Source organism: Antedon mediterranea, chromosome 11 (assembly GCF_964355755.1).
Source record: "Antedon mediterranea chromosome 11, ecAntMedi1.1, whole genome shotgun sequence".
Classification (NCBI taxonomy): domain Eukaryota; kingdom Metazoa; phylum Echinodermata; class Crinoidea; order Comatulida; family Antedonidae; genus Antedon; species Antedon mediterranea.
The window spans coordinates 18781414-18803992 of record NC_092680.1 but is presented as its reverse complement, the minus strand read 5'-3'; the positions used below and the strand labels follow the sequence as shown (position 1 = coordinate 18803992).

General features: G+C 31.1%; 1 protein-coding gene across 1 annotated transcript in view; it reads left to right on the top strand.

The window, feature by feature from the left end:
* Nucleotides 1-989: 989 nt before the first annotated feature.
* The window catches only part of LOC140062041 (spectrin beta chain, non-erythrocytic 2-like), a 41278-nt gene continuing 19688 nt past the window's right edge, over nt 990-22579 (top strand). The window contains exons 1-3 of the mRNA XM_072108085.1: nt 990-1072; nt 1209-1517; nt 16881-16942. Coding sequence (XP_071964186.1) covers nt 1376-1517; nt 16881-16942 — 204 coding nt within the window. The 5' untranslated portion in view covers nt 990-1072; nt 1209-1375. The remainder of the gene's footprint in view (nt 1073-1208; nt 1518-16880; nt 16943-22579) is intronic.

Here is a 22579-nt window from a genome sequence, read left to right as displayed (position 1 = left end):
CGATCAGTGAGAGGTGATTATTATGTAATTTAGCAGAATTTTCATACCGATGAACTTATAGAGATGTTTTACCATGTGCCCATTTTAATGTATTGTTTTCATTAATTTTGATTCACTCACATATGTCTTTAATGACACCCTTAACATTCATCTAAATCCACATATAGAATGCTTTGTTCTCGAAAATAGTAAAGTGTGGAAGGTTCTGGAGTCTATCCGTTATATATAGAGTTAACCACCAGTCGAGGGATAATAAAAAACAAACCCCATGCCTACTGGTATTGTCTGTAAATAGTGTATATAGCCAAGTTATAAATATTATAATAATAAAAATCAAATAATATAAACATCAAATTTGTTTTATCTTTTTGTTATTTAAACGAGGCGAGAGTAAGCCTGATTTAATTTCAAAAGCCCTTACTACTCTTCCCTATTACTCTCTGTTTCAATTAGTTTACATTTATTATACGCTTAAATACAAAAGAGTCTGAAATCGTTAGTGTATGCCAACAATTTCCGCTATTCATTATCCAGATTTTATAAAGACACATTAAAATACTATAAAGGGCACGTGTAGCCTATGTTTACATCTGACAACGAAAGATGATTGGCTAAAAAATTGTCAATGGTTTTGCAATGCTGGGACCTGATTGGTGACGTTCGATGCATGAGTCATCTCAACAGAAGTAGCCAATCAGAAATGAACTAAGAACACATTCCCAGGGGAACCTTTTTTAGCATTGGTCTTATGTCCGTGAATACGACGTATCTGCTATTTTATGATTCCATGGTCAATGGTATTATTTACACTTGAATTTAAGGTCTGTAATAATTTAAATATTCAAATCGATATTATATTGATGTAGATATAGCAAAAAGCTTAGTATTTCCACTTGAATTATTTCTGATATGTCATAGGTCAGTAATTAATAGTCTGCGCCCAATTAATTAAAAAACAGCGCATGCCGTGGTGATCGCATAACCATCCATCTACACACGACACACCGGTAGTAAGAATCAATGATAAACACCTTCTTATTTTCCCCATAACGAGAATTACTGCATGAAACAGGTAGAGATGAATAATTTATGTAGATGCTGAACATGTGATTATCTATCTTGTATTTTCTGTCATTTACTGTGTAGTATAAGGCCTGGAGTAGTCTAATATTCTAATTTTTCTATGGCATCTTCTACATTTTTTACAGTGACATGATTACTTGTTCTGCAGTTGTGTGCACGGTGTGATTGTCTTATTTTATCAGGCTGAAAAGGGAGGATTGGGATATCGCTGTTGTAGCCTATATTTATAATTATCGTAAGATGGGAACAGTGTAGATTGTGTGAGATTAGCTAAGGCGGTAATTGTCTGGCCATGGCCTACAATTTGACAGAAGAAGAGGAGAAGAATCGCGTTCCGATCGTGAAGTTGATGGAACGGCGTGAGAGCCAAGGATATACATCTTGGACGAACACGGCCCCAGATCTCGCCGACAGAGCCGTACTGCGAATTGCAGGTGAGTTCGTGTTTGATACCCGGCATTTGGTAGGCTAGCTTTGAGATTACAAAATACATATTTATTGCGTAATATATAAGCAACATATATATTCTTAAGAATGTTTTGTTATGGTTTGTCAAGGTCAAATTCAATCAATTAAGCATTTACTTAATTACAGGTGTATATTTGCTTAATTACTTTTGTCCATTCATTAAGATTTAGCCTAGGCCTATGTATATCAAAATTAATCTCTATTCAACATACGTGGTCCAATTTATGTTTGACCCCAACCAGTTATAGCTATTTATTTATCAGATCCCACTGGTTTTACAGCCTAGATTTGTTTAGTCAAGTCATTGTGTGAAATATCCTAAGCATGATAAAGAAAGATTTTCCAGCCTTTGAAAATATACAAAAGGGTCTTGTTAAAATGTAAAAATCAATCTGAATTTGTTCATTCTTAATCTACCCTCCTTAGAACCTGTTATTACCATGTCTAATTAGCACCTATCGAGGTTCCAGGTATATTTTTGATGTTGTAACATTTTTTTCGCATGATGCCTATCGTATATACGCTTCTATTGGCTCGGTTTCTTCCTGTTTTCACACGTATCCACCTGCTAAAATTAATCACGACGATGCATTAATACACTTCACATTTAGTGGAACCGTTCTAATCTACCTGATTTAGTAACACTGTAGTTCAACCATATCCAAGTGGTTTTCAACTGAAAGGTTTTAATAGCGGCCGAGTTATTTTCGGGAAGGCTTCACAGCCTCACATTGATTGTACTAACTAAACTTAGAATGACTAACCAAGAAAATGAGCATGGAAAAAGCTATGAAAAAAATCTTCAACAATGGAAAGGTAGGGTAAAAGGTGTTGTAGTTTTAGAAATTATCTTTAGCATCGGCGTCAAAATTAATATCATTGTCTGATTATGTACCATTTGTGATACCGTGAATCACTCTTGGCAGGTCGGATGATATAAATTACGAAGCTAGTCGATGCTTTAAAACTGCATAATGTTGATTGTGTTATGATGATGGATACAGATGGTTGGATATAATTTAAATAGGTTCACTACACACTGCAATATCATCTACCATGTGAATTCATTTTTAAACACTTGCAATCCTTATTAGGATTTTTTAGTACAGTATTTAATGCATGCATCACTTTTATGGCTTTAACAAACATGTGAAATTAGTTTGGATTCGATTAATTACTTTTAGAACTTGTTTCTAGAGATAAACTTAAAATAAGTGATTATACTAACTTATTATTTATATTTAAACAATTAAATTAAAGAATAAATATTTTAATAATTCATAAAAAAGATTAGATTATATTGATATAATATAATTCATATTCATAATATATACCCCCTCCACAAAACTACCTCTGTCATGGTAGATTTAACAGATTCATTTAATATATTAAATTATATTGATATACCTGGATATACCGTATTTATTAAAATAAACACCCCGGGTCATTTATTGTTCAGGGTTTTTTTTGGTCGCTTAACCAAGAGGTGTTTATTCGAGGGAAGTGTTTATTCGGGGGAGGCGTCATGCTTTCATCTTAATATTCTTTGTCAATTTTTCTTACTGGTTTATAGAGACTTGCATTATAGTAGTGAGAAATGATTAAAAATATAATAGTTCTCTTTTGGGGTATACAAGTCCTATGCAAACATTTGGATGGTTGGGCCTAAAGATTTTAGAATTTTCTTTTTTTCCTTTCTATTTTGTTCGTTTTAAATCCAAACTGAGAGTGGAAAAATATGTTACAAAATGTCATTGATCTTATGGTACCTGGTGGTACAAAGGATAAATATACAAATATGACAATATTACTATTAAAGGTGCAAAACATAATTGTTCATATTTTCAATAGGGTCAATTTTAAACATAGATTCCTAACCTGTTTTTATAACACTATAGCCTTTCAGATAGTACAAATAAAATGAGTATAATGAAGAATATACATTACAAGTTTATTCACTGTTATTTCTATATTCTACTTGTTATCTCAAAGAATAATATTTATTCAAAACCATTATTATTTCTGTGGGAAAAACCTTTCATTCTCATTGTACCAAAAGGTTATTGTACAGTAGTTTATATAGCCTAACCGATTTTAACATATACCCATTATGTTAGAAAATAGATACAGTTTCAAGTTAGCTTGTAACTATATATTCTCTGTCATTGTTAAATTCAATGCTTTAGTTCCAACTTCTGCACGAGTAGCCAAAATGCAAATAAATAAGTACAGAGTGCTCTTTCAGTTTGTGCAGTCATTTGCGGGATGTGCGTGCACCTTGTTCAGATATGATAGCCTGTGTGTTGTTCATGCTTTGGATATTTTCTATTACAGATTCATGTTGTTTTTTCTTGTTTCGGGGTTGACACGCCACAGTTAAAAATATGTCCACACGTATGAACCTTATATTGGGTATTGAAAGTGGCATTGACAAAGTCTGTACTTATAATAAACATAACAACAATTTCATCAAAACATAGGAAGATTATTTAAGCGTAATATACTTATATATACTATATAAATGTTTTAAAATGTGCTTGTTTTGGGGTTGACATGCCACACAGTAGTCCAAAATTATGCCCATAGTTACAAACCTTATATATTGGGTATTAACAGTGACATTGACAAATTCTGTATGTACTTACTGTAATATCATAAACATAAAAACAACATAAGTAGGCTGTGTCAAGTATTTTTGTTTAAATAATATTCACATATTTTTCAGAAGTAACTAGGTTATTGTTATTTAGGTAAATATAAAATCCCAGACAAGGTTTAAAATATTTATTTCATTTCAAGTTAAATGTATGATATTTTTTCCTTTCATGATTATACATTTAATTATTTTTAAAACAATGAAGGGATCAATCATATGTTTCTCCTAAAAAATCAAATTCAACAACATGGACAAATGTCTTGTTTCAGAGGCCTGGGTATGATGAACAATAATGGCAGACAATCCTGGACAGTGGCTTGTAATGATTCACTGACTTTCACATGAAAATCTATTAACTGGCTACTGACCACTTGATGTAATCCTGTTAATTCTATGCAACTTCATACTAATATCGCCAACTGATATATTATTATTAGTAGTATTAATTTGAGTCTCTGTTTTTTTATTGAATTGTTGGAAAGAAATTTAAAAGACAAAAAAAAAAATAAATACAACATGAAGAATCTTGCTGTTTGATAAAAAAAATTAATTTGGTAATTCAGTTTGTGTATTAAGCCATAGATCAGTTATTTAATTTTAATAAAAATCATGACAATTTTTAATTTATAATCTGAGTATCAATGTCATAATTTGGATTGAAATATCAATCTCATAATTTGGATTGAAATATCAATCTCATTATTTGGATTAAAATATCAATCTTATATTTGGATTAAAATATCAGTCTCATAATTTGTTTGGAAATATCAATCTCATAATTTGGATTCAAATATCAATCTCATAATCTGGATTCAAATATCAATCTCATAATCTGGATTCAAATATCAATCTCATAATTTGGATTCAAATATCAATCTTTTATATATTTTTATGTCATTAAAAGATATAAATACTAAAGTATACTTTTTAAACTTTTAACTGGTTTTTGTAGTAATCCTACCAGGTTCTAGTTTTGGCCAACTAAAGGCCATAGCTTGTCCCAGATAGTATCTGTCTATTCTGAGTGGAAACCACCCTTCCGCTCAGTGTTTTGTGTAATAAGTTAAGTGAATACAGTAACATTGATTTTATATTGTTATTATCATTAACACTCGTCTGTGTAAATTGGACCCCATTTACACTTTTTTGATTGCATCTTGGCCTGATCTTGGTAGTTGCAAAGCATTCGAACATTTAAATTGTTAATGTTATCGTTTACTTGTCTAGCTAACATTTCTGTTACCCCCAGTCATTAATAAGCTTTCGCTTTTGGATGGTAGATGAAAGGGGACGGTGATTTATGAAAAATGTTAATTTGCGCATTTGCCCAGTATACTCCATTCCGTTGATTATCGGTGTCTTTTGTGGCAATAATTTATTTTAATTTGAAATCATTACATTCAATTAATACATTAATAATATAATTTAGCTCATGCCTGAGATACGATAATCAAACTTAATAGTACTGTAGGCCTATAATAATGTGCCAATCAGTGAATTGAGAGAATGTTCTGTAGTAATACTATAACTCTTGGCATACCCAGCTATTTTTTTTTATTGTCCCGAGGGAGTTTTTCTTTTAATATTTAACATTTTTCAATTTATATGTAAATATATTTCTTAATCCATTATGAATAACCATGGTTAAATTATTTTTGTTTTCCTCATATTTGAATAAAATGGTAATATCTTTCCATTATCAACAGGGTTAAATTATGACTATTTCTATGTACTTATTATATTTAAGGGCGTGTGGCGTGGGGTGTTGGACGGTGGACTACTGATCGTGAGATCAAGGTTCGAATCCAATTCTCGCCGCATTGCTTGTATTCTTAGGCAAGATACTTTACTTAAGTTTGCCTCTCTCCACCTAGGTGTATAAAATGGGAACCCGCTTAGATCAAGAAACAACTTTGCCCTGATTACTATTACATTTTGGGAGTATGTTTTGGGTGTTTGATCCAAAATAATGACTGGGATAATAATGTGAAGCGCTTAGAAGCATTGTGCAATAAGCGCTATATAAAAAACAAATATTATTATTATTATACTCAGTTAATAACTGTGTGAATAAATTAGCCCCAATTACTTGGCACCGGAAACAGGACAAATTTTCAAACACAGTTTATTAACAGTGGTTTCGAAGAGTCCATGCTCTTCCCCCTTACACTACGTTGAATGATCTATTACCATACTATATTTCTGAATACAATTTGGAATTCCCACTAAGGGCCTGTTTCTGCTGCAACTGCTCAAAATACGGTATAAAAATACGGTATAAAATACGGTATTTTTTATACCGTATTTTTTAGTACCCCGTTTCTGCTAACAATACTTCTTGGGTGGTCGTGTTAAATTTCATCCTTTTTACCCAAATTGCCATTCATTTATTTGGTCGATAATTAAAAGTCGCAATAAAGGAAGTTTTACGTCTCACTTTCAACAGCCTAGCCCTAGTGATAGAGATGTTAGAGCACAGAATGGGGACAAGTAATTCGTTCCCTCCCCGAGTTATTGTACTGCTTTTGCAGGCTCTTCAGCTTCTTTGAGTTTACTTGCTTTGGAAACAAGTCTGTATTCCTTTATTTTGTTAGTTGTGGTTGTCCCTTTTATTACTTTTTAGTTGGCCGGACATTTTAGCTTCTCCACCCCCTCCTTTTCCACACATATTTATATAGTAAATACTGTGACGTCTTCGCTCCACATTTTTGCCGAATATATCTATACACGTGTGTAAAACAGCTGACAGCGACAGAAAAAAAAATACGGTATTTTTTATTGGCAGAAGAAAAGGGTATAAAAAATACGGTATAAATTTGTAAACCGTATTTTATCCACAAATTTTGTGGGGAAAATACGGTATACAAAATACGGTATTTTCTGCTGCCAAAAAAATACGGTATAAATACGGTATTCAAAAAATACCATATAAAATACTGTATTTTCTTGGCAGCAGAAACAGGGCCTAAATAACATTTTTATGCTAGTGACCTCTTATCAATTTTTGATTTTTTTTTTTTTGTACATTATAAAGATAAAGTAGGTCCCTTGTACACACATTTAAATTGGCTATCTTCGATTTAGATTTTTATATTTTTCTATGGAGCAAAGGTAGTTGATAAAGTTGTTATTTGTCATTTGTGGTTACTGTACGTCATTTTGCGGTTTGAACTAATAAGTTACCATCTTTATCTGATTTATCGTACCACAGAGTGAATGTTCACAACATGTCGGATTTAAAAACTGATGTTTAGCTTGTGTTTGTTAAAAAAATGGACAGTATCATACACAATTCTTGTTCTTACCCAACAATATACTTGTTTAAAATATATTCTTGCAAATCAAGCCCTTTTCAACCAGAGACCTATAGCAAAACCCCTGGTTTAGTTACCCTAACAGCCTTAGGCTGGAGGCATCAGCCGTTCTTAGCCTTTTCCAACATATTTTAATGCTTATTTTTCCTCTGGGCACTGCTCAGGGGCCCTCAAAGGCTCCAGGCCCCAGGGTTTAGCCAATGAGTGCTCATAGTTATTACGCCACTGTACCCCTGGTTCATGGTGTAGTTCTAGTAGTAGTATCTTTGCCATAGATCTATGCCGTATGTGAATTTATAAAAAGATAAAAAAAAAATAGGTAATTGTTCTTATCATTGCACTTTATTATATTTACATAAATTTATACTAACATGATGTACTGTGTATGAACTGGCATATCACATGAACTTTGTCAATCAAAGTTTGTAAACTTTAGACCCTATAATGTCCTATCATGCTCAACCATAAATTTTGTAGGATTATAATTTATAGATCAATTATTATTAGCTAATGATTTGTCTTGCAGTTGCTCTTTTGTTGTTTTCGTTTTGGGTTGGTTTTTGACAAGTTCTTTTACTTCTTTTTCTGGTCCCTGAAACAGTTCTTTTTTATGTTACCATTTTCAGTTATTGTAATTAATGTACGCTGTTTTTATTTCATGAACTGTTTTCTAAATAAATGTTGTTGTTGATGTTAATAAAACAGTTGAATTAACCATTTTATAATGTTGATGTTATAATGTCAAATTTATATAGCGCAACAGATAAAATACTGACGTAAACCTCCTGAACGAAGATATTTCCATTGCAATGAAAAGCATTGTCTCTTTTTTTTTGTGGTAAACATAAAAGCAGAAATGATGGATATTAAATCAGTGTTTCTTAATGTATTAAATATAAAAGGAGCATGTTAATGAAAAAATTCTTTTGTTCAATTGTCCAGTCAAGAAGTATTTTTTGTTTTACCCATTTCTGCTGGCAAGAAAAAGAATGGTTTTAAAAACTGCACTTAAGAAATAACCCTTTGATCAACTTTCCAGTATATGAATGACACTATTTTTTTTCTGTGGTTTATAATTTTTGACCCATTTCTGCTGACAAGAAAATAACCATCATAACTTTATATTCTGCTGTATGAAATATGTCCTCAATGTTTCAATGTTGAACTGCTTGTATTGTATGCTTTTGAATGTTGTGTTTCTGTTTTTACAATCATACTCATTAAATTCTCCTCTGTCTGGTTTATAAAGGTAACGCTGAGTGCTATGTGAAGGTTGCTATGGCAACTGATTATATAAATGGGTGTCTCATCAAAATATGAGTAACTTATTATACCATGCTCTACAGTTTTGAAGACCTGTTTATCAATCCTGCTTAATATAATTAACATAATAGCTAATTTTTACAATAAATAGGGATTAAATAGGATTAGGTTCATCCTATTATCATTTTAAAGATTAATGAGATTAACTGACAATGCTAATTAGGTTGATAGCTAATTGGTTTTATCAAAATGATTTGTTCACACATTATTCACAGCTTCATTACATATTAACCATAGAGATCACTATAGTATCTCAATACAAGTTTTTAATGTCATCAATATAATATATACATCCACTTTTAGCACAATTGTATGTAATGTTTTCATTTGTCAATTTCTTGATATGGTATAGATACTGTAATATCCAGAATCCAGTCTATTTCGTGCCTAGCTTACCTGGATAAACCGACAATAGCCCTTTCTCCTCGAAGAGCGAGATATAACTCAAAATGATGATGGTGGCATAGTTCATGTAATATACCATTTATGGAGAGGGGTTTGCAATGAACATTTCTATATTTTGAGTTATATCTCGCTCTTTGGGGAGAAAGGGCTATTGTCAGTTTATCCAGGTAAGCTAGCACTTATTGAATACCAACACCACTGTTGGTTTGTGTATTTTGGTCTGCCTTTACCTTCATCTGCCCCCTAAATAAAAAAAATGTAAATACAATATTAATTTAAAAAAATGTAAATAATAAAAAATAGTTATTTTGGTTACCGTATATAACAAGTTACTGAAAACCGGTTTCGAGAATAAACCAGTTCTTTTCAAAACAGCCCAATACACATTTGTATGAAATGAATGTAAACAATCTCTTTACATGCTTCAGCATTCTATTGATTTGATAAACACCTCTAAAAACACATCTGCTTCACCTTAGTTCCCTTGTTGATTGTTCGTTTCATACAATCACAATAAGAATAGCGTTACAACTGACGCCATCCTCAAGAATACCAATACTTCTACGTGAATCTGAGCATAAAATAATGTGGTAGATGGGACTGGAATGATGTTTCTTTCAACCATCATATACACAGTAGACAAAAATATAACAAATATTACAAAATTATAAATTTATATAATAAAAGAACCAGGAGTGAATTTATTGTTGAAAGAATTATTATTATTATTATTAAGATACATAAGTACATTCTTGAATAGGCCATTTTAATATCACATAATATTTATTGGAAAAATTATAAATACCAAAAATGCAATTGAAAGAAAAAAGTCAACCAGGAGTCCATTATCTGTTTGACAATGGGTTTTGGCAATTTTCTTGTCTTTTTGTTAAAGTGAAATAATTATTTTTATGTGTTTGTTTTTTTAATGGAAATGAACAACTTTACTAAAACCTGTAAAAGTCAGATTTTATTATTAATAATCTTCATTTTTCATCATTAAGTACAAGATGAATTATCTATTCATTGGCCATATTATATATAATCAAGCCTTCACAAAATGTAAGCAGTTTTCAAATAATATAAATGTTATAATTAATTTTCTTGTGCCAGGCTTGTAGATTAATTGTAAAAGATAATTAAAAAAGCTGGCATTTACAATTTCTACAATAAATATGTTAAAACACTTTTATGCTGATATTAGTTATTTATTAACTGCAATAATTGAAATAAATAGAATATTAATTTGACCTGAAGGACATTTACTTTTACCCTAAAAACAATGCAAATGTGTTGATTTAAAGATATGCATTATAAAAACAAATTTGACCTAGTAATAAATGAAAACCCATAGGGCCTGGCTACAAAATCTATTAAAAATTAAGGTGTGGAAAATACTCAGATTGCAATTAGTGGGTGGGATTATATTCGAGCATGGGAATATATTTGAGCGTGAGAGTATATTTGAGCGTGAGAATATATTTGAGCGTGAGATTATATGCGAGCGTGAGAATATATTTGAGCGTGAGATTATATCCGAGCGTGAGATTATATCCAAGCGTGAGATTATATTCTAGTATGGGATTATATTCGAGTGTGGGATTATATTCAAGTGTGGGATTATATTCGAACATGATAATATATTCGAACATTGGATTATATTCGAGCGTGGGATTACATTCGAGCGTGGGATTATATTAGGTCAAAATGGTAATTACAGCTAAGTAGGGTGTTGCCCTTATGCACTGGTTCATCTCAGCTCCTGTTGTTCATCGTAGGTACTGCACTGTGGGTCATGAGAGGATCCCTAACCCAAATTTTTTCAACTTGTGGATGAAAAATTATCAAATAAACAATATACGTTATTATACTTCCTGTAATTATCTTTAATTTCAATTTTTTAAACAATCATGCTTTTGAAAAAAAACAAACATAAAATTACAATAAATAGTCAATTTTCATTATAAACAATATGCTATTGTATTCTCCTTAAGTCCATGGATTCCACTTGGATTATGCCCTTTTTTATAACCTTTTAAACTTGATGAACTATATTCCACTAGGAATTTTGTACCCATCAATAATTTATGAGGAAAATTATAATGTATAACTGTAATAAAAAAATAATTTATTAAAAATTTGATGGAAATCATTAAAAAAAGTTCGCAAATAATTTATGTTGAAACGATATTCCACATAAGGAATTATGTACCCATTAATAATATGTGGAAATTTATATTATAATACAAAAATAATTGATGTAATTGTTATAGAAATCAATAGGAAGTATATGTTGAAATGATATGCACTCTTAAATTTTTCCATACGGGAAGGTGCTGTATTTTACAAGGTATATTTTCGTGGATATAGTAGCATAAGCATGTGAAATGAAGGGGTGAAATTAGTAGTTTTAGTCCCTGGCCAGTCCAGTGTCAAAGGTAACGATTTATCGAACAATTTTAGCAGGGATTTTAGCTATAAGCTTTACTCGATGCTAAGCCCATCGCTAAAGAGATCTTACCTTTGAATCAATGAAAACTAGCCGCCTTTGTCATCGCAAACACCGTCACAAAAATTAGAGAATGGAGAATTTTGGAAATATATGTTTATATGTTATATGTCTGATAGTTGTTAATGAGCTGTTTATTTACAAATTACAGTAATTTACAATTTAGCGTACCGTAGTAAGAGATACTGCAACAATATATTTTAGTTGACTAAAAGGGGCTGCAAATAGGTTATGCACACTAGAATATTTCCAGATATAAAATAATTTTTTTTCAGTTTTGTAAAAAAAGGGATACGCATATTTAAAAAAAAGATTAAAATCAAAACATTACAAAATCTAAACTCTCTTCGATGACTTTATTTTCTGCTGAATTATTATTTTATAATATCACAAAATGCAATGATGATAGTAATTGATGAGCTTTAACATCCTCTATCTTAACAGAATGTCAAATCAAACTATCTGTTTAGTCAAATGAAGGTGAATAACATTATGTTAAAAGGCTAAATAAACTATCATCTATTGCAATGTTTTGTTGAAATATATGTTTGGAACAAATCTTTAAATACACTGTAATAATTATGTAATATGATTAATATTAGGAAAAGGGTTTTTCTCCCACAATTAAGTGAAATTAAAAAATGAATTCACCTATAGGTTTACATGCTTCAAAGATAATTGAATAATCAGGAAATTATTATTTTTTTTAAAATAAAAAGTTTCCTTTCAAAAAGCTGTGGCTACATTATCAAACTTGTCCATATATGGACATGATAATGTCATATCACTATCATATTTGGGCACATCACACTTATTTTGTCAAACTAGTTTGATAGTGTAGACTATGGATACCAGAAAGTACTGTTTTAAATATTCTCCCTCTCACAGATAAAACTGTTCACACTTCAATAGTACATCCTTGTGAATATACGGAGTAGTTTCCATAGTGCAAATTCTTAGCTATTTCTGAACTAGAACATTGAGGTTACAGTAAATGGAATCTTTTATAAGGATACAATTGGGACCAGAAAATGAATTTGGTTTATATATTTCTCAATCATCGATGTTGTCTCATTTAATTTGGTGCATCATAATTTATTGAAAATATAATATTTTCAATTTAAAAAAGAATCAATGTTTTATTTTGGGGCAAAACCTAACTTGGTGAGATTATTCATCAACTCCAACACAACCACAGCTCGAAAAGTGTTCTACCATTAAGAGGAATCGCCCAATTTAATAGCCAATTGGATGTTCCGGTTTGTCAAGCCCACTACATAGTCGCACATTACGCCTGCGTTGTATCATGTTGACCCGTATCAAGTATTCAAGTTATATGCACAGACTTTTACCAAGAAATGACAGTATTCATTACTCGTTACTAGTTGACTCTCTAGAAGTATATTCTATGTCTTATACAAAGTGATAAAAACTCAAAACCCATGCGATGGAATAGCTCATCATAAATGTTGTTGCTATTTTAATCGATCTGGCTGTGTGATGTAGGTTATCTTTTTTTGGTTGAATGTAAGCTTTATTTGAATATGGTTTCACTCATCAGGTTGTAAACAAAGTCATAATAATGCTATCAAATGTGTGATAAAATCAAAATAAGTATTGCACAAATATTTACTATGCTATCATCAAAATAAAAATGAGGGCATGATCCTACTTTGCCTCTATCTTATAGATCTGATAATAATGTAAAGATTATGTTTCATAAATATAATACCATAGTCTAATTCCTGATAATTTTTTTTATACTTTTGCCTTCCATACCTAGGCCTATCATACTGTTGTTTGTTAGAACATTTCACATTACCGTAGGTGTAAAGTTGGCAATTCCCAAGTGGCCCTCTAGAGTTCAAGAAAGTTACAGACAACATTGAGCGTGTATAATTTTTTTCACTTTAAATGATTTGAACACTGCAATGTTAAAAACAAATTTGAAGAAAAGAAAGTTTAGAACAATTAAAGAAAAGAAAAGCAAAAAATGAGAAAGAGTCAAATTCATGTAAGCTATATATCGCCAAACATGACCAGGAACTATACTATAGTACTAAATCAATATCCACAAAGACAAAAAGAGGATTTCTTCAACAATTGTTTATTCAATTAATTCATATTTATTCAAAAGTTAATCTGGGACTCTTTTTTTTTTGCTTTGCCAACACAAAAATAATTGTGTTCAACTGGTTTAAAGTAAGGTCACATTAGTAGATTTTAAAACTAATCTCTTACTATATACTGTTTAGTTTCATCTTTTCTTTTCATTTGTGTATGTACTGTACACATATGGTAGATATACACTGCTTTGGGCTATCATTAATTTTGTGTCTGGAAATTTCCCATTCATTTTATGTAACTCAACATTGGGATTATAGTATATTGTCTAATAGTACATGTTTACACTGGTTTATATGTAACTCTCGTTTCTTTAATTACAATAGTGTTGTTAGTACTGCTTAAATACTTCCATTGAACAGGTAGCAATTGTTATGTCCTAATCAATATTTCTAGCAGTTAGTTTATCACTGTGATAGTATAGTGGTTTTGTACTTTTTGTTATAACTGAAATAATGCAGGCTTTACTCATTGAATTCCACCCGTAGCAGGAAAGTATGACAAAATGTTTGACTTTCCAACTAAACATCCTTACTATCTGTTTTCTACCCATTGCTGGCTACTACATAGCTTCTCAAGCCATATTCTAACCAATGATTATGCAATGGACCACTGTCCAAACTGGGATTTCAACTAGACACTTGCATTGTTACTTTGCATCTAATTGAGGACCAAGTTCTTTTCCAATTTGTTCTTTCTGCCTCAAATTTCTAATGTTCTTTTCTCAATTGCTTTCTAGTTCTTAATTACACTATTTTATAGATTTGTTTTTCTATGGTCCAGGTTGAAATGCATTACAAACAAAATTATGATTTTTCTTTTGAAAAAGACACTGTAATAATTCCATAACCATTCCATATAACAGACAATGGACTTCCAGTAGGCTATTTCTTATCTAAATTACCATTTGGTAAATAATTTTTTCGCCATCCAATCTTTTCGTTTAATATTATTTTATGACATTTAAATGTCATAAAAATAAAATATATTTTAAAATCATTTATTCAGAGGGATAATTATTTTTAAATTAACCACACATACCAAAAGTACTTCTGGATGCGATAAAAAAGGACGATACCTTGCAGTTATAGGCCTTAAAGAACATCAAACATTTAGGTGAACTCAATCAATATGTAAATAGAAGTTTGTGTGTATATCATATTACGTGTAGTAGCGTGGGTGAATCCCTAGTTGGGTATTAAACACAGGATCTGATTAGCATCAAGGGTTCACACAACAAAATCAACCGTTGTTTACATTGGTATAAAAGATGCATAGAGTAGACACAGACAGTATGTGACTGGCTTCAAAAGTAAAACATTAGCTATGCATGAATGAACACACCTTTATCGAGTGGCCTATGGTATTATAAGTACTTGTGTAGTTTCTTGGCACACACTTGTTTGACTCTTCAAGTCAGAGGTGTAGTTTGATATACCTAGCTCTCTTCCGGGAGTAAGAAAGGTGATTTCAAATGCAGAAACTTAAAACAAGAGATTTTTGTATGTATTGCTTTGAATTATTACTATTTATTATATTATTTATTTGTACTGTGAGACTTCTTCAGTCAAATACTGGTCTCCCAGAAGCTGTGCTTTGATGTACTAAAGTACACTGGGGTAATTCCCCACTTGTCTTGAAAGATGTACTAGGTTCTTTAAAGTGCACATGAGCTAGTGTACACAGGACCTACGGTTTAGTCTTATTTTATTAGAATGGTTAATTTTCCTAAAATCAGATGATTGTTTAGGCTTAATCAGAATATTTAATTTTGTTTGTACAATCATGGAGTAATATTTATTCCATGGTACAATTCAGGTGTTCAGTCACTATACATTATTTGTGTAACAAGTAGTATTTTAATTTTGTGAATTATAAAGTGTGTTTTTATAGAAGATTTGTATACTGTAGCTGTACAGAATCATTATTGGTACCTGTACGTAAAGTTCATTGACATCTATTAGGTGCACGGTACGGTGCCTAAATTTGATAATAAGGGATGCTACTTATTTTCGTAATCCTATAAATAATGCTAAATTTGCATCATATTAGTTGATTGATTTCATCACTTAATTGAGGATGGCTTAGATATTTATTTAATTTAGTGGTCTGTAAATTTACTTGAGTGTATTCGTTTATATAGCACTGAATAAGCAGGGATATGAAACCCTGATACAAGAGAGACATTGTTCACTGTGTGCAATGTTTGTTGTAAAAAGGTTTTTTTTTGTAAAGGTAGGGGCTTGGGAGTTGGCGGTGAGCTGTATTCAGATTCTGATGATGTAGGCCCAACAGATTTATAAAATTGTTTAGCGACGCCATGCATAAATCATTTCATGAATATTTGAGAGTCTCCATTCATTTTTAAGAACAGAATTCATAACTAACAATTGTAAAAGTTGTAATTAAAACCATAGTATTTCCACAATCCAACCTGCATCAGCGTTGGTGCAGATTGATATTTTAGGTTGTGTTTTTGTGGAAAATGCTATTAATTTTCTGATGAAATTTTTTATAATTTTTGTTTTGTGTGTTTAGTACATGGATGTACTATCGTCAACTAAGTAGATATTTTCATAAAACACAACATTTTATCTTTAAGACATTTTTGTTTAGTTTTTTTTTATTTACGTTCCTGTAAAGTTGGAAAATTTCGATATTCAAAGCCCTGTTAAAAGATGTAGTTTAATTGTAATCTTAAGACTAAGGCTAAGTTGTATGTCTGCAGTCAAAATAGTGTCATTTCATTTTGTCACTGACAAAATATCCAGTAGATGCCGCTCACCTTTCTTATATTAATTCAGTACCTGGTTTCACCATTTAGTACTTTCCAGGTACATCATATTTGGTAAAATTTAAAAGAAAACTCTTGTTGAAATGCTACAGAGAGATCTTAAAAACCACTGCCTAATTAAGCTAACAAAACGTTTTTGTAAACAGCATGTATATTTATATAAAATATAGCAAAAATAAGTTTTTCTTTCAATTTCTTTTGCAGATGAACGGGATGAAGTTCAGAAAAAGACATTTACCAAATGGGTAAACCAAAACTTGAGAAAGGTTAGTTTAAAAAAATGAATATTGGGGTGGAGGAGGGGGTGGATGAATGTAGTTTTTGAATGAACCCACTTTTTCCTGAGGTGCACTTTTCAAACTAGAAACTATCAGCAGTCAGCTAAACCGTAAATGAAGCTGCTTTATTTTTGACCAATCCCACTTAACATGTGCATTTTATCTAATAAGTCTAAAACAATATTTTTTTGGTGTCTAGACCTGCCTACTCTAAGGCTTTCCCCAGTATAGCCAACAAAAAATAAAGAACCCTGGATAAACCAAAGATAAAACCATAATGTTCACACTCAGCATCTTGAATATTTTGACAACCAAAAACTAATACAGGATACAATAAATAGATAAAGATCATATACACACTCCCTATCATGTGTCTATCATTGTATTAAAAGCAAGGCTTATTTTAATAGTATTAACAAGGGATTATTATAACATATTTTTATAAATTCTGTGGTCAGTTGGTATAAAGAGTCTTTGTTGGAAATTTTTTAAAATAAATAATAAATGGAAATTGATTAATATATTTTTATTAAACAAAATTTCTTGGAAAGTTTAAATGAGCGGGGCAGTTGAATAAGTGGTGCAGTTAAATAAGCAGGGCGGTGGTGCATTTGAAAAGATAGTGTAAGTTAAATAGGTGGTGTAAATAATTAAGCGGTACATTTAAATAGATGGTGTAAGTTGAATAGGTGGTGTAGTTAAATAAGCCATACAATTGAATAAATGGTGCCAATTGAATAGGCAGTACAGTTAAATAAGAGGTGCAGTTGAATAGGCAATGGAGTTAATGGATGGTGCAGTGCATTTATGCCAACTTGTTGTAACCGTTAAAGTACATTTCCATTTCATGGAAGGTGAACTATTTAGTACTGTGATAAAGAAAAATTATTTGATTGAACTTTTTACATTTCAACAAAACAGAAAGTAAATACATTGAGCCTTTATCAGACTGTGGTATAAAATGACAAAATATGGACTAAAACATGAAATAGGGCTAAATGCTAAACGGGCCAGTTTTAGATTGTGCAAATAAACCGATTTACTATGTTTTCACATGCTCAATTTTCGCATATTGGGTTGAACTTTACATTATCTATGATCACCGTTTTCGATGCCCCTGTGTGTTGACTTCTCCAAGTGCAAGTCTGTGTTCATTGATATATTTTTTGCTATGACCAATCCTGCGCCTTAGTGTGATATTGTGAGAAGGTGTTCAGCTGATCACCCATGCTCTGGTAATAGTATAAAAAAACTACAACACTCCTTTTCCTTGCATATTACCCTCTTTAAACTGCTAATATACATAGAACAAGGCCGACAGTAATTAGCTGTAATGAAATCTCATTTAAGAAAATCTCCCATAGGAATCGTTGGTATTGTTCATTGAGTGTTAGCTAACAATGGTGTCTGAAAACTATAACTCACCTGTTTCAATGCAGTGTGTGGAAATCCATTGTTTTCCTATTTAAACTCACTTGTTTCAGGGCTGTATGGGGGTACTCATTGTTTTCCTATTTATCTTGTGGTTTCTTAAAATGTGCACCTTATAAGCTACAATTGAAATGTTTTTAATTTAATATTTAATTTAAATCATGTTTTTAATTATTTGAATCCAATTTAGATTATTTAAAAATTATATTTCTGTGACTGAGCTTACCTGGTGCGCAAGCTGTATTACATTAAAACGTTAAACAACGTGCTGTATAGGGACTTCTTCTAACAGCAGCCTTCATCCCATATGTGATTCTGTAGTAGAGCAAGCTCGAGAGATTATTTAGGTTAGGTTAAGTTAATATTAGGAGTTAGATGCTAATGGTATGGACCTGTTGCGGTCAGTAGATATGACACTGCAGGATGTGTTTAAGAAGATTTAAGAAAAAAGTATTTGAAAAAAACTACAGAAAAAAAAATTACCAAAATTTGTGTTTGAAATTAACAAAATTCGTACAAAAATTGGGTTTTAACCATTCTGGCCAAAATAATATTCTTTTGCTACTCAGACATCCTTTCCATGGCAGTCTTTTAGAGGAAGGTACTGTATGTTTAAGTGGTTGAAAAAGGTAAACAATTGTTGTTTTGGAGTTATTTGGCAGGATGGATACTACTCAAAACCTAGGTTGTCCTTCAGACATTGTTATTCGAGTTATACAATTAAAAATGTATTGTCCCACAGAAAAAATAATTTGTTTTAATGTAACATAATAGACCAAAAATTGGATCAAAAAAAAATTTACCTATGTACCTGAAAATACTGTAATTAAAGCAAAAAAAGTCTTTTTAAAGGTTTTTTTTAAACTACAAAATAACCTATTCAAAGTCTGATTTTAATTAATCTTTATTTTTCATGCTTCATGATTTCTGTTTTTAAAGAAACAAAAAGAAACAAAAAATGTCTATAGTACATATTTTTTTTCTGATGTAGTTCATTGGTTTGAGGTCATGCCTATATTTCTTACTGGTAAAGTAAAATTTATGATTCCCATAGGTTGTATAGTGGTTGTTGTGATTTTTAAAACATTTTTTAATGAGGCTAGATGAACGTTGCTAGGCAACAATAAGTAGTTGGGCATGTCCATTAAAATATTTACTGAAAATGAGATATCAATGAACCACTCATTTTCCTATCATGCAATTTGTTTAAAAAAATATATTATAATAAGGTATATTAAATTATATATTTAATAAACAGTACAACAATAATACTATTATTAATAATAATAAATGACTGCAATATATACATACTTTATTAAATATATAAAAAAATATCTACACCTATCCATACAGCTTTATGCCATCTTTAACTACTACGTATATATATACATCATTTTTTGACCTATGCCCTTTGACCCAACCATGATTCAGGTATCTACTATTGTATAGAAAGAACAATAACATTATATTATATATTATTATATAAAGTAAGATAAAACCAATTGTATGGTTTAGATTCGAATACATTGTATTTTTGTGGATGGACTCATAAAGTAATTGGGGCTATGCCCTATCGGTCAAACACTGTAAAGTAAAGAAGATCAAATAAAAATATACATTATATAAAAAAGAAAACCAACCCTTGATAGGACCTAGATCGATGTAATTACATTACATTAGCATTTTTTATGAACTTATTATTATCTGTAGGCCTACGCATAAAGCTTAAACCATTGAGCTATGCCCTCGGTTGTACTGTACACTGTCAACATCAGAACAAATAAATTATGTAAAGTTATATAATTAAGATAAAATAAACCAATGATATAATAAGATAAGAATAATACAATATTTTGTGGACTTTTCTGTACCCATAAAGCTTAAGGCATTGGGGGCTATGCCCTTTTAGTCAAACATTAACATCCTCTTGATAGAAAGATAAAGTTTATAAAATGTTAATATATAATAAGATAAATTAAACCAATTGAAAGGACCTAAAGATTAGAATATTTAACCTACATTATTTTTGTGAACTTATCTGTACCCATAAACCTTAAAGATATATTGTCCCCCTAAAAAAGTATTTTTTTAAATTTTTTTGTTGAATGTTATTTTAATGTCACATAATAGTTATTCACTCTCACAAAAAATTGGGTCTGAAAAAAATTTATTTACCTGAGAAAAATGTAATTTAAAGCAAAAAATTGTCAAATTGTCTGGAAGACAATGAGTTTTTGGGTAATTTAACTGTTTATTTTGTCTTTTTATAGGTAAAATTATTTTTTTCCCCCGTTTTTTTTCTTATGTAAGTGAACAACTTCATTAAAACTGCAAAATGGCCTATTCAAAGTCCGATTTTAAAAATCTTTATTTTTCATGATTTTGGGGGACAATACATCTTTAAGCGAAGCTATGCCTTTGTAGTCAAACACCATCGTCATCTCTTTATAGTATAAAAATGTTAATATAAAATAAGATAAATAAACCAATTGAAAGGGCATAGATTAGAATAATAACATTACATTATTTTTGTGAACTTATCTGTACACATAAAGCTTAAGCCATTGGGGGCTATGCCCTTTCAGTCACCACCTTACACCATTATTATTTTTGGACATGGGTGCTCCACACCCACACACGACATACAATACAAGCGATTGAAGTGGGTAATTCAGTTGAATGACCCAGTCAAGCAAATATAATTTGTAAAAATTGAAGAAATATTTACATAAAGTTTTATATTGTGATATCCATAATATAGAAACATTTGCACTTATACAGTAATCTCCTACTATTTAAAAAAAAATTAAACCTATTATGATGATTGAAATTTAATGTATTTTAAAGTATTCGTTGGAATGTACTGCATTTGTAATATTTTAACAAAAGTATAGTAATTAAAACATTTTTTTACTGCTAGGAAATTAGAATTTGTTAAATTAAAAATGCCTTGAGGTGCATGGTACAATACTTTAGTTCAATTCAAGTGTACAATCGCATTGTTTTATAGTAAGTCCTTTTTTTCTGCTGCGAAAAAATAACCAATTAATAACTGTATGAATACGTTTCTTGGCAGAAAAAACAGGAAAAATGTTCAATATTCCATTAAATGGCAGCCTGAAAATGAAACGCTGCAACACAAAGTAACAGTTATTTTGGTATTGGTTGTGAAACAAGGTTGTTTTACTTGTTCACAAGGATTTAGATGAAATTATATTTAAAGTTGTTTAGTATTTTTATTTATTGAATTGAGTACAATACATAAATTTAATTAATAAACATAAAATAAACCAGAGAATAAAAAAAGCTAAAATTTTGTTCTGTGGGCAAATACATTTTATCGAAAAAATTCTTTTACAATAAAGCATTATGGGAAAAGTATAAAATTGCGCATGCTTTGTTATGTTATAATAAATATAGAACAATAATAGGACTGAATAGTACTCGTTGACCATTTTAAGTACAATGATGAGGTAATATATTACCAAGAATAGCAAGAATAGTACCTAGCATTCTACTCAAACTGTAATATTAACTGTTATATTAACTTTTAATAGGCCTAGTGTTTGAATTGAAAGACCTGTGTAACAGTACCCTCTAGCCTAGTAGCCGATAGCCAGGGGGGTTTTTTATGTTTCGGGCAAATTCCCCCTTTTACAGAGAACCCAGCCCTTTTAATCTACAGCGAACTCCCTTAACATACAGCGAACCCCTCCCCCCCTCTTAATCTACAGTGAACTCCCGCCCTCCTCCCCTTAATCTACAGCGAACCCCTTAAGCTACCTACAAACAACATTCCCACTACATCTAAATAAAAACCATCTCTGACAATCCACATACTTATACTGTATTTCTTGTTTTGATGTTGAAACACCGGTTCTCGTCAGATCACCGAAGTTAATTAGCAACGTTGGGCCCGGTTGCGTTCTGGATGGGAGACCGTCTAGAAATCGTGGCGGGTGCTGTATATACTGGAGAGTGATGGTGTAATGGTAATATCGGACTAGCATGTGATAGGCATGGGTTCGAGGTTATCTGTACCATACTAATTGCATCCTTAGGCAAGATGCTTTACTCTCATTGCCTAATCTGGTAGGCGCTGCACTGCTGGCTGCCGTGGGTCCGTGGAGGGCCTAATCCGAATTTCCTCACTGAGGACAAATATTAATACAAAATACAAAATACAAATACAAA